Source organism: Maylandia zebra, linkage group LG7 (genome assembly GCF_041146795.1).
Source record: "Maylandia zebra isolate NMK-2024a linkage group LG7, Mzebra_GT3a, whole genome shotgun sequence".
NCBI classification, from domain to species: Eukaryota; Metazoa; Chordata; class Actinopteri; order Cichliformes; family Cichlidae; genus Maylandia; species Maylandia zebra.
This window is the reverse complement of record NC_135173.1, coordinates 52,687,785-52,699,103: the sequence shown is the minus strand read 5'-3', so window position 1 is coordinate 52,699,103 and position 11,319 is coordinate 52,687,785. Positions and strand designations below refer to the sequence as shown.

The 11,319-nt window shown below is 42.3% G+C and overlaps 1 protein-coding gene across 2 annotated transcripts; it reads left to right on the top strand.

Annotated features, from left to right (window-relative positions):
• The first annotated feature begins 4,414 nt into the window (after positions 1-4,414).
• Positions 4,415-7,598, top strand: LOC143419535 (uncharacterized). 2 transcript variants are annotated; one of them, XM_076886659.1, is made up of 3 exons: positions 4,415-6,318; positions 6,518-6,605; positions 7,305-7,596. In XM_076886659.1, the coding sequence occupies exon 1, from the start codon at positions 4,774-4,776 to the stop codon at positions 6,088-6,090; it is 1,317 nt and encodes a 438-aa protein (XP_076742774.1). In that variant the 5' UTR covers positions 4,415-4,773; the 3' UTR covers positions 6,091-6,318; positions 6,518-6,605; positions 7,305-7,596. The 2 variants fall into 2 exon arrangements, with proteins under 2 accessions (XP_076742774.1, XP_076742773.1); XM_076886658.1 differs by having other exon boundaries at positions 6,518-7,598.
• Positions 7,599-11,319: the final 3,721 nt, after the last annotated feature.

Here is an 11,319-nt window from a genome sequence, read left to right as displayed (position 1 = left end):
CGTTAGAGACGCCACTGTTCACATTACAGCCTTACTCCTTGCATTTAAATTTAAATTCAGTAGAAATTACAAGTATATTCCCTGAGCGCCTTCAGGTTTTAATTCAGTGTAAAATAACCAATCTAAAACTTGTCACTTGACGCCCAACACCTTAATTCCCAGCTTACGATTGTGTATTTGGAAAAATTACTAGACAACCTGCAAAATATTACGTTAACAAAATATGTTTCTTGTAGAAGAAGTGACAGATTTCCATACTTGTTTTTTGTAAATATTTTAATGAGACAGTCAGTAGTCTTGAACAGTATGTGCCGGCAGCTCTTGAGATACCACAACAGCCACACCTGTTCTCTTCTGCATTCCTTCACAATAAGCATGTTCCAGAGACGACAGTTTAACTACAACAGTCTGTGCTGAATGTGCCAGTTATAGTATTGTGAGGAGTGCATTTTTGTTTAATACTCTTTGGCAATTTAGCTCCCTTTGAAAAGATAAACAGTAAGATCTAAGTTCTACCGATGCACACACTGCCTCTCTCTGTTTTACTAATAAAAACCTTTGTAAAGTTTTTCTTAGTGGTGTTTGACACCACTTTAGCTCAAGGGCATCCTATGGGTTTCAAAACAACATAAGTGCTACTGCTCACAGGAACAAAAAGGAATCATTGTCTAAATAATCTGATTGATATCTATGCTTTAAAAAAATGAATGCCTTTAATTTCACATTGCTTGGGTTACTTCAGGAGAACAATCTTTTTGGGAACCAGCAGACAAAAATAAAGACTAAACATGGTCACCTTTCTTGACTAGTTTGCTGACATTTCAGTTTCTCTAAGATGAATGCGAACTGTATAAATATTCAGTCAAATGTAAGGAGAAATGATGTACCTGCTTACTTAGATCAGAACACCATGATTAACATGCACCAATACTTGATAGAGGTTTGCATATTTCACAAAAAAAAGTGTAATTAGCTTCTGTTTTCTGCCTTTATCTTTAAGTAGAAATAGGTCTATAAGCTTTTGGACAGTCAGCCTTTGTTTTTTTGTAGTTTTGCCTCCATACGTCACCACAGTGGATTTTAACCCTGGGGTTGACATTATGACAACACACAAAAGTTTTCAAAATTTTTTCCTTAAATCTGATGACTGTGACCCAGAGTGACCCAAAACACAATACAATTAAAAGTTGCTATCATTTTTAGGCTGTTCTCAAATAAAGGTATATGGTGCAAAGGTCTAAGGAACAGAGGTCATACAGAGGTGAGAGTTTGCTTTGTGAGATGATGCCATCAGACAAGATATCTGAAATAGAGTGGTTAGTGGCGTTACCTCACAGCATGAAGGTTACTGGTTTAATCCTGGCTGGGGCTTTTTTGTCTAATGTTTACATGTTTGACCTACGCTGGATTACCTGGAGCAGCTGTCCTCTCACAGTCCAAAGACACAGGGGAGGGAGTTGATAAAGGCACCTGAGCTCCCATTTCAGCGAGTGTGGGATACAAATGTATGCGTCCAACACACGGAAGCTTTCGTACCCCCACTTTGAATGTACAGACTAGTTTAAAATAAGCACGTTTCACATTCTCTGTGTTAATTCATTAAAAAATAGTATTGATAACTATAAATGGTAGTTTTGTGGACCTTTTTATGTTACAGAATTGAGAACAGCGATTATATGTGGTTATATAATAAATCTCAATAATTTCTTGAGACTTTGGCAGAAATTGGGAGTGGAAGGAGGTTGCTAGTGTTTATAGATGATGCAACTGCTCCTAGAAGTAGCAGGATAAAATATGTATGCAGGGCTATTTTATCTGTTTAGATTCAGCCAAATGCCACAAAACTCACACATGAGTTCTTTTCAGTGCAAATGAACAAAGACCCAAAGCATACTGCAAACGCAACCAGAGAGTTTCTGGAGGTGTAGGAATGGGATATTCAGTCAGTCACCTGTCTCAATCTGATATGGCGTGCTTTTCAGTTAATGAAGACAAAAACCGAAGGGAGAGAGAGCTACAAACACACCTACTGAAGCATCTGAAGTGCCACTAAGAGGCCTGGGAGAGCATCTCAAGGGAGAAGCATAAAGGGGAGCACAGCAACACTGTGGTTAGTGTTATATTCTGGTCTCATTCACGACAAGACTCCAGAATATCTATTTCCTACCCAACGGGGTAAAAGGTTTATTAACAAGTCATGCGACTCAGATTGGTCCTCTGCCATGTACAACAGCAACATACAGCCTAACAATCTGGCCCAAACTCCTTACTTGTGTGTCACTCTAAAACGTCCGTGCAGCAACACAGTCCATTGTGGAACAAACCATCTTGCAAACAATAATTCACATTATTACAGTTAGCACTGTTGCTTTACAGAAAGATGGTAATCTGACTTCCTCCCACAGGCCAAAGACATGCAATTAGTGGGGTTGGGTTAACCAGTGATTCTAAACTGCCCAAAGGTGTGAATGTGAGTGTGAATGGTTGTTCGTTTCTGTGGTGGCCCCTTTGTCAGATTTGTGGCCTGTCCAAGGCAGGCTTGGAAAATGAAATCGACACCGATGTCCTTTCTGACACCAACACAAATGGAATTTGCTTATTCATTCAAAATTCAATCTATAAAGTTAGCCTAAAGGTTTCTATGTTTTTGAAAAATCTCTCTTTTAGCACCATATCTAAAATGTGTGTGTGTGTCTGTGTGTGTGAGAGAGAGTACAGGATGTGTCTGTAGAGTGGTTTTTGCCCTGGCTGGTCATAAAAAGCTTATTGGAACAAGGGGCCAAAAAAGGTTCTGTTGGTTTTTACCTGACCTCCCATCCTGACACACAGTTATGATTCTTGGCCATCTGTCTAAAAAGCTTGTCCTCTGGACAGACATTCCTCCTTGATGCCCCATTGAACAAAAGGAAAAGGATATGGGCAAAAAAATCTATAAAAGTAATGCTGTGTGGGCCTGTCTGTGAGTACCACATGATACCAATCGTTATTTTTTTCAGGTGGAACTAATTGTTTAAAAATACGCTGAAATTTAAAGATGTAAAGCCTCTTTTAAATGTTCAAAAATCAAAAATATATAAGGTTATCATTGTTATTATTTAGATCAGGTGAGCATTTTCTGTGATTTTTACGACCAGTGCATCATTTTTGATTAGGTGCTTTAAAGACCGACCTGGTATCTAATGTGTACCGCCTTTTTCAATTCAATTCAATTCAATTTTATTTATATAGCGCCAAATCACAACATAAGTCGCCTCAAGGCACTTCATAGATACAGAGAAAAACCCAACAATCATATGACCCCCTATGAGCAAGCACTTTGGCAACAGTGGGAAGGAAAAACTCCCTTTTAACAGGAAGAAACCTCCGGCAGAACCAGGCTCAGGGAGGGGCGGCCATCTGCTGCGACCGGTTGGGGTGAGAGAAGGAAGACAGGGTAAAGACATGCTGTGGAAGAGAGACAGAGGTTAATAACAGATATGATTCAATGCAGAGAGGTCTGTTAATACATAGTGAGCGAGAAAGGTGACTGGAAAGGAAAAACTCAATGCATCATGGGAATCCCCCGGCAGCCTACGTCTATTGCAGCATAACTAAGGGAGGATTCAGGGTCACCTGGTCCAGCCCTAACTATATGCTTTAGCAAAAAGGAAAGTTTTAAGCCTAATCTTGAAAGAAGAGATAGTGTCTGTCTCCTGAATCCAAACTGGAAGCTGGTTCCACAGAAGAGGGGCCTGAAAACTGAAGGCTCTCCCTCCCATTCTACTTTTAAATACTCTAGGAACAACAAGTAGGCCTGCAGTGTGAGAGCGAAGTGCTCTAATAGGGTGATATGGTACTACAAGGTCATTAAGATAAGATGGGGCCTGATTATTTAAGACCTTGTATGTGAGGAGCAGGATTTTGAATTAAATTCTGGATTTAACAGGAAGCCAATGAAGGGAAGCCAAAACAGGAGAAATATGCTCTCTCTTTCTAGTCCCTGTCAGGACTCTTGCTGCAGCATTTTGGATTAGCTGAAGGCTTTTCAGTGAGTTTTTTGGACATCCTGATAATAATGAATTACAGTAGTCCAGCCTGGAAGTAATAAATGCATGAACTAGTTTTTCAGCGTCACTCTGAGACAGGATATTTCTAATTTTAGAGATGTTGCGCAAATGGAAGAACGCAGTCTTACATATTTGTTTAATATGTGCGTTGAAGGACATGTCCTGGTCAAAAATGACTCCAAGGTTCCTCACAGCATTACTGGAGGCCAAGGTAATGCCATCCAGAGTAAGAATCTGGTTAGATACCATATTTCTAGGCTTTTCAGGGCCAAGTACAATAACCTCAGTTTTATCTGAATTAAGAAGCAGAAAGTTAGCGGCCATCCAGGTCTTTATGTCTTTAAGACATTCCTGCAATTTAACTAATTGGTGTGTGTTATCTGGCTTCATGGACAGATAGAGCTGGGTGTCATCTGCATAGCAGTGAAAATGTATGCTATGTCTTCTAATGATACTGCCTAAGGGAAGCATGTATAGTGTAAACAGAATTGGTCCTAGCACTGAACCCTGTGGAACTCCATAATTAACCTCAGTGTGTGAAGAGGACTCTCCATTTAGATGAACAAATTGGAGTCTATTAGATAGATATGAAGATATGACATATCCGGCGCCCCCCGTGTGCGGCAGCCTGTTACAGCAGCTCTGCTCATTCTGAGTTTCTTTCTTTCTTATCTTTTTTCTCGTAATTTTTTTATAACTAACGTATTAGTAATTAGACTCTGCAACCATGTTCTACCGTTTTGTGCTAGTCCTGGTCGTTTTTCTCAGTTTATTTCTACTTTTTTCACCCGTGTCTGGGGACCCAGAGCAGAGATCCTTTGTTTACAGTAAGGATCAGCTGTTAGCGCTGAGTCCTGCAGCGGTACTGCCGGCGGACAGACCCGATATTCCCAGCGAGCTGAGGAGGAAAAGACGGGGGTGTCGTGCTGGGAAGGAGCGCCGTCGCCCGAGAAGGAGACGTTATCGACCATCTCTTCCTTCTGTAATTATTGGAAACGTAAGATCTTTGCCCAATAAGATGGATGAGCTCATGTCGCTAACCTGGTCACAGAGGGAGTACCGGCAATGTAGCATCATGATGCTAACGGAGTTGTGGCTAACATCGCTAACTCCGGACACAAGCGTGACACTACCGGGATTCCAGCTGCTGCGAGCGGACAGGACGAGAGACAGCGGTAAGAGGAAAGGAGGGGGACTGGCAGTTTTTGTGAACGACAGATGGTGTAACCCTGGGCACATCACTGTAAAAGAGCAACTCTGCAGCAGAGACATTGAGCTGTTAGCCGTTAGCATGCGTCCGTACTACCTGCCCCGGGAGTTCTCGCATGTTATTGCGATAACAGCGTATGTCCCCCCCTCGGCCAACGCGGATGCAGCCTGTGACTCTCTCCACTCTGTGGTCAGCAGACTGCAAACACAATCACCGAGAGCCCTTCTCATAATATCAGGGGACTTCAATCATGCCTCACTGGACTCCACACTGCCCACCTTCACCCAGTATGTGACCTGCCCAACCAGAGTCAATAAAACACTGGACTTACTGTATGCCAATGCAGAAGAGGCATACAGTTCATCACCTCTCCCTCCCCTGGGCAGATCTGATCACAACCTGGTGCACCTTGTCCCTGTGTATGAGCCCTTAGTGCGCAGGGAGCCACCAGCCACCCGCACAGTGCAGAGATGGTCAGAGGAGAGCGAGGAGGCTCTTAAGGATTGTTTTGAGTCGACTGTGTGGGAGGTGATTTGTGATGACCACGGTGAGGACATCGACAGCCTTACTACATGCATTACTGACTATATAAACTTCTGTGTGGATAACACTGTACCTACCAGGACTGTACGGTGTTTCTCCAACAACAAACCTTGGATTACCCCAGAAATTAAAACCGTCCTCAAGCAGAAGAGGAGGGCCTTCAAATCCAGAGACAAAGAGGAGTTGAAAAGGGTGCAGAGCAGGGGCGGAGCGTGGGGGTGGCTTACGGGGCTTAAGCCCGGGTTGTTTTGTCAGAAGCCCGGGGTATTTTGGAGTGTAATTTTTTCATAGTTAGATGCCTGGCTGACAACTGTATAAAACAAAAAGTACACACAATATTCGAAGCACATAGTGCACACTGTGGGAATTTACGACTGTGCGTGAATCCCCCCCTGATATTGGTATGATCCAAGCTCAGGCACTAAGCGACTGAGCGAGGGGGCGGGGCAGCTGCTGCCCGTGAGTGCGCTGTTGGAGAGACGGAGCCAGCCATACTAAGGAGAGCTTAAGTTTGACCAGGTACCAAAGCAAATCATTCGTACTGTACAAATAATGTAAATATGACGGTGCATCACGAAAGATTGATATGAAACTGATCACTTGACCAATATTACGTTACTTGCTCTTCAAGTGAATCAACAAATGGCAAAATGAAAAGCCGAACAAATGCTATTTTTTTTAGAGTCTTAGCTTACGTGTGTTTATTTCATATTTTCAGTTCTTACCCTCCCCGACTAAATCGGTTTCAGTTATGTACTGAAACATAAGAATGGACATTAGAGGGTTCTTTCAAAGAAAAAACTCAGGTAAATGTTATTTTATATATTATGCTTTGTATGTTGTTCAGTATATTTCTATGCAAAACAAGAGGGATTTCAGTACACAGCAGGATATTCACATTTGTAACCAGATATTTACATACACTTTAGGGAGAAAACATAAAACATTTTTACTGTACAACATCAATTTAGAGTAAATTTTTGTTTTAGATAAATATTGAAATATATTTTGAATTAGTTAAATTTCAGAATAAAGAGAGACAGAGCTATTTTTATCACTTTCATCAAATTTAGGAGTACATGTACACTAAATTTATTGTTAATTAATAAGAAAACTCCAGACGATTCCATTCTGAGCTGAAGAAGCTTCTGATAGGTTAGTAGAGTCCATGTGAGTAAATTGCTGGCACAGCTGTGGATGCATATAAGGCAAAACACAGAGCCTGTTTCTTTGACATGGGAAAATCAAGAGATGTCAACCAAAACACCAGGAACAGAACTGTGGAGCTCCATAAGTGTGGCTCAAGTTTGAATACAATTTGGTGCCATTTGCAATTAAGAAATACAGACAGTTTCTCTCTTTACTCTTAAAGTTAACAAATATGTTTTTATATTTATCAATCTAAAAAAAATAAACATTTAGTCTGATTTGATGTTACAATTAAAAAAGTGTTTTTATCTGAAGAGTAAATATCTGGTTTCAACTGTATATTTGATGATTGTCAGCACAAAGAGGGAGAGAGAGGAGAACGAGGACAGAACAGATGAACAAGAGCAGGTGAGACACACATGTTAGTCAAATGGTTGTTTACCAAAAGTATCACCGTATCATAGGTCCTCATGTATCTCGTACCTAGTGTTTCTTTTTAGGTTTGTTATTTTTCAAATTCTGTATTTATTAAGTTCTGCAGGCTTGTTTGCACAACAAGGCTGAATAATTATATAAACTTTTCTCAATCTAAATAGTGTACTTTGGTAGAATTAAAAAAATAAGTGTAGTGCAGGTCTATGAAGATTTTTAGTGCTATCATCTAGTTCTGATTCTGGTTCTGTCTTGGTTAAGTCCTCAGTAGTCCTGATTTTGAACTGTTGTAGTCCTGTTTTTAATTCTGGATCAGTTCTGGGTCTGGTTGAATTGGGGTTTAGTCCTCGTGTCTTGATGCAGCCCTGACCTTGTTCTGCCTTGCTGCTTAATTAAAAAACTAGTTTAAGGTGTCCTGCACATGTGATATATATTTTATATATATATATTTTTCCCTATATGAAGTCATTCTTTTTTCTTTTTTCCAAAAAAAAAAAAAAAAAAAAATCCCACATGCATACTACTCTTTGGGCTAAGCCCCGGGTGTTTCAAATGTCTGGCTCCGCCTCTGGTGCAGAGAGAGCTGAGGGGACTGATAAGGAATGGGAAGGAGAGCTACAGGCAGAAGATGGAGAACCAGCTTCAACAAAACAACGTTGGTGAAGTCTGGAGAGGCCTCAGAACCATCTCGGGCCACAAACAGCAGAACTCTCTGCCTGGGAGGGATGTGAGATGGGCAAATGAACTGAATCATTTCTTCAACAGATTTGACTCAGCCATGAGGCAGTCTGCAACATCGGCTGCAGACTCACCCACCCCCACTGCTGCTGTTCCACCTCAGACACTTCACACCTCCTCTATTCACCCTGCTCACTCCCCCCCACCCCCAACAACAGCATCCAATACACACTCAACACAAGGCTCCAGCCTGTCTCTCTCAACCACCCAGGTTAGGAGGGAACTGAGGAGGATTAATGGCAAGAAGGCAGCGGGTCCAGATGGCATCAGCTCGAGGGTCGTCAGGTCCTGCGCGGACCAACTGTGTGGGGTGATGGAGCACCTCTTCAACCTGAGCCTGAGGTTGGGAAGAGTCCCACAGCTCTGGAAAACCTCCTGTGTTGTACCAGTGCCAAAGACTTCACGCCCCAAGGACCTCAACAGCTACAGGCCGGTGGCTCTGACATCCCACCTGATGAAGACCCTGGAGCGGTTGGTCCTGGCTCAGCTTCGGCGCCTAACAAGCTCATCACTGGACCCACTTCAGTTTGCCTACCAGCCTGGCATTGGAGCGGATGATGCCGTCATTCACCTCCTACATCGTTCCCTCGCTCACCTGGAGACCGCTGGAAGCACTGTGAGAATCATGTTCTTTGATTTCTCCAGTGCCTTCAACACCATTCTTCCCTCGGTTCTAAAGGACAAGCTGGTGAACTCTGGAGTGGACCATCACCTCACTACCTGGATCCTGGACTACCTCACCGACCGACCACAGACTCACAGACTCAGGGCTGTGTGTCGGACAGGGTCGTCTGCAGTACGGGGGCCCCACAGGGAACGGTTCTGGCTCCGTTCCTCTTCACCATCTACACTGCAGACTTCTCCCACAATTCCACCCAGTGCTTCCTGCAGAAGTTCTCTGATGACTCTGCAATAGTCGGCCTCATCACTGATGGGGACGACAAGGAGTACAGAGGTCTGACCCAAGACTTTGTGGACTGGTGCCAGCTGAACTACCTCCAGATCAACGCCAGTAAAACCAAGGAACTGGTGGTAGACTTCCGCAGGCACAAGCATTCTCCACTGCAACCACTGAACATCCAAGGTATGGACATTGAGGCTGTGGACAGCTACAGGTACCTTGGCGTTCATCTGAACAATAGACTGGACTGGACTCATAACTCAGACGCCCTCTACAGGAAAGGGCAGAGCAGGCTGTACCTGCTGCGGAGACTCAGGTCGTTTGGAGTGGAGGGCCCACTCCTGAAGAAATTCTATGACTCTGTTGTGGCTTCTGCTATCTTTTATGGTGTGGTCTGCTGGGGCGGCAGCATCTCTGCTGGGGACAGGAAGAGACTGAACAGGGTGATCCGAAGGGCCAGCTCTGTTCTAGGATGCCCTCTGGACCCAGTGGAGGTGGTGAGTGACAGGAGAACGGCGGCTAAGCTGTCATCCCTGATGGACAACATCTCCCACCCCATGCAGCAGACTGTGACAGCACTGAGCAGCTCCTTCAGTGGGAGACTGCGGCACCCACGGTGTGGGACGGAGAGATTTCGCAGGTCTTTCCTCCCCACTGCTGTCAGACTCCATAATAAAGACTTTAACTGATCAAGCACACACATCCATACATATGCAATAATCCTTTCTGTCATCGTTGTATTTTTACTCAGTTGTATATAGTATTTGTATTTGTATTCTATTTTTATCTTATTGTATATTTATTTTATTTTATTCTACTGTATATAGTATTTTATTTTATTCTATTCTGTACAGTTGTGTACTGTATTTATTCTTATTGTATTCTAATTTTTGCCTCATAACTTTTGCACTGTCCACTTCCTGCTGTGACAAAACAAATTTCCCACGTGTGGGACTAATAAAGGTTATCTTATCTTATCTTATCTTATGATACAAACCACTGCAGTGCAGTACCTGTAATACCTACAGCATGTTCTAATCGCTCTAATAGGATATTATGGTCGACAGTATCGAATGCTGCACTAAGGTCTAGCAGGACAAGCACAGAGATCAGTCCACTGTCAGAGGCCATAAGAAGATCATTTGTAACCTTCACTAAAGCTGTTTCTGTGCTGTGATGAGCTCTGAAACCTGACTGAAACTCTTCAAATAAACCATTCCTCTGCAGATGATCTGTTAGCTGTTTGACAACTACTCTTTCAAGGATTTTTGATATGAAAGGAAGGTTGGAGATTGGCCTATAATTAGCTAAGACTGCTGGGTCTAGAGATGGCTTTTTGAGTAAAGGTTTAACTACAGCCACCTTGTAGGCCTGTGGTACATAGCCGATCATTAGAGATAGGTTGATCATATTTAAGATCGAATAATTAATTAATGGCAGGACTTCTTTGAGCAGTTTTGTAGGAATGGGGTCTAAAAGACACGTTGATGGTTTGGAGGAAGTAATTATTGAAGTTAACTCAGAAAGATCAATTAGAGAAAAAGAGTCTAACTTAACATCAATGGTACTAAGAGTAGCTGTAGATAATATTACATCTGTGGGATGATTACTGGTAATTTTTTCTCTAATGATAAAAATTTTATTTGTGAAGAAGTTCATGAAGTCATTACTAGTTAACGTTAAAGGGATTGTTGGCTCAAAAGAGCTCTGACTTTTTGTCAGCCTGGCTACAGTGCTGAAGAGAAACCTGGGGTTGTTCTTATTTTCTTCAATCAGTGATGAATAGTAAGATGTTCTGGCTTTGCGGAGGGCTTTCTTATAAAGCAGCAAACTATTTCTCCAGGCTAAATGATGATCCTCTAAATTTGTGACACGCCATTTCCTCTCCAGATTACGAGTCATCTGCTTTAGGCTACGTGTTTGAGAATTATACCACGGAGTCAAATACTTCTGATTAGAGACCTTAGTTTTCACAGGAGCTACAGTATCCAGAGTCGTACGTAGTGAGGAGGTGAAATTATTAACAAGATGATCGACCTCTGTTGGAGTAGCGTTCAGATAGCTGCTCTGCTCTATGTTGGTACAGGGCATTGAAGATGATAACAGTGGGTGGATTATATTCTTAAACTTAGTTACAGCGCTTTCAGAAAGACATCTACTTTGATAAAGTCTACTCTCCACCGCTGTGTAATCAATTATTGTAAATGTAAATGTTATCAGGAAATGATCAGACAGCAGAGGGTTTTCAGGAAACACTGTTAAATGTTCAGTTTCTATGCCATATGTTAAAACAAGATCTA

Excerpts from the sequence above, each read along its gene's own strand:
- LOC143419535 (XM_076886658.1), top strand. The coding sequence starts at position 4,774 with ATGTTCTACCGTTTTGTGCTAGTCCTGGTCGTTTTTCTCAGTTTATTT.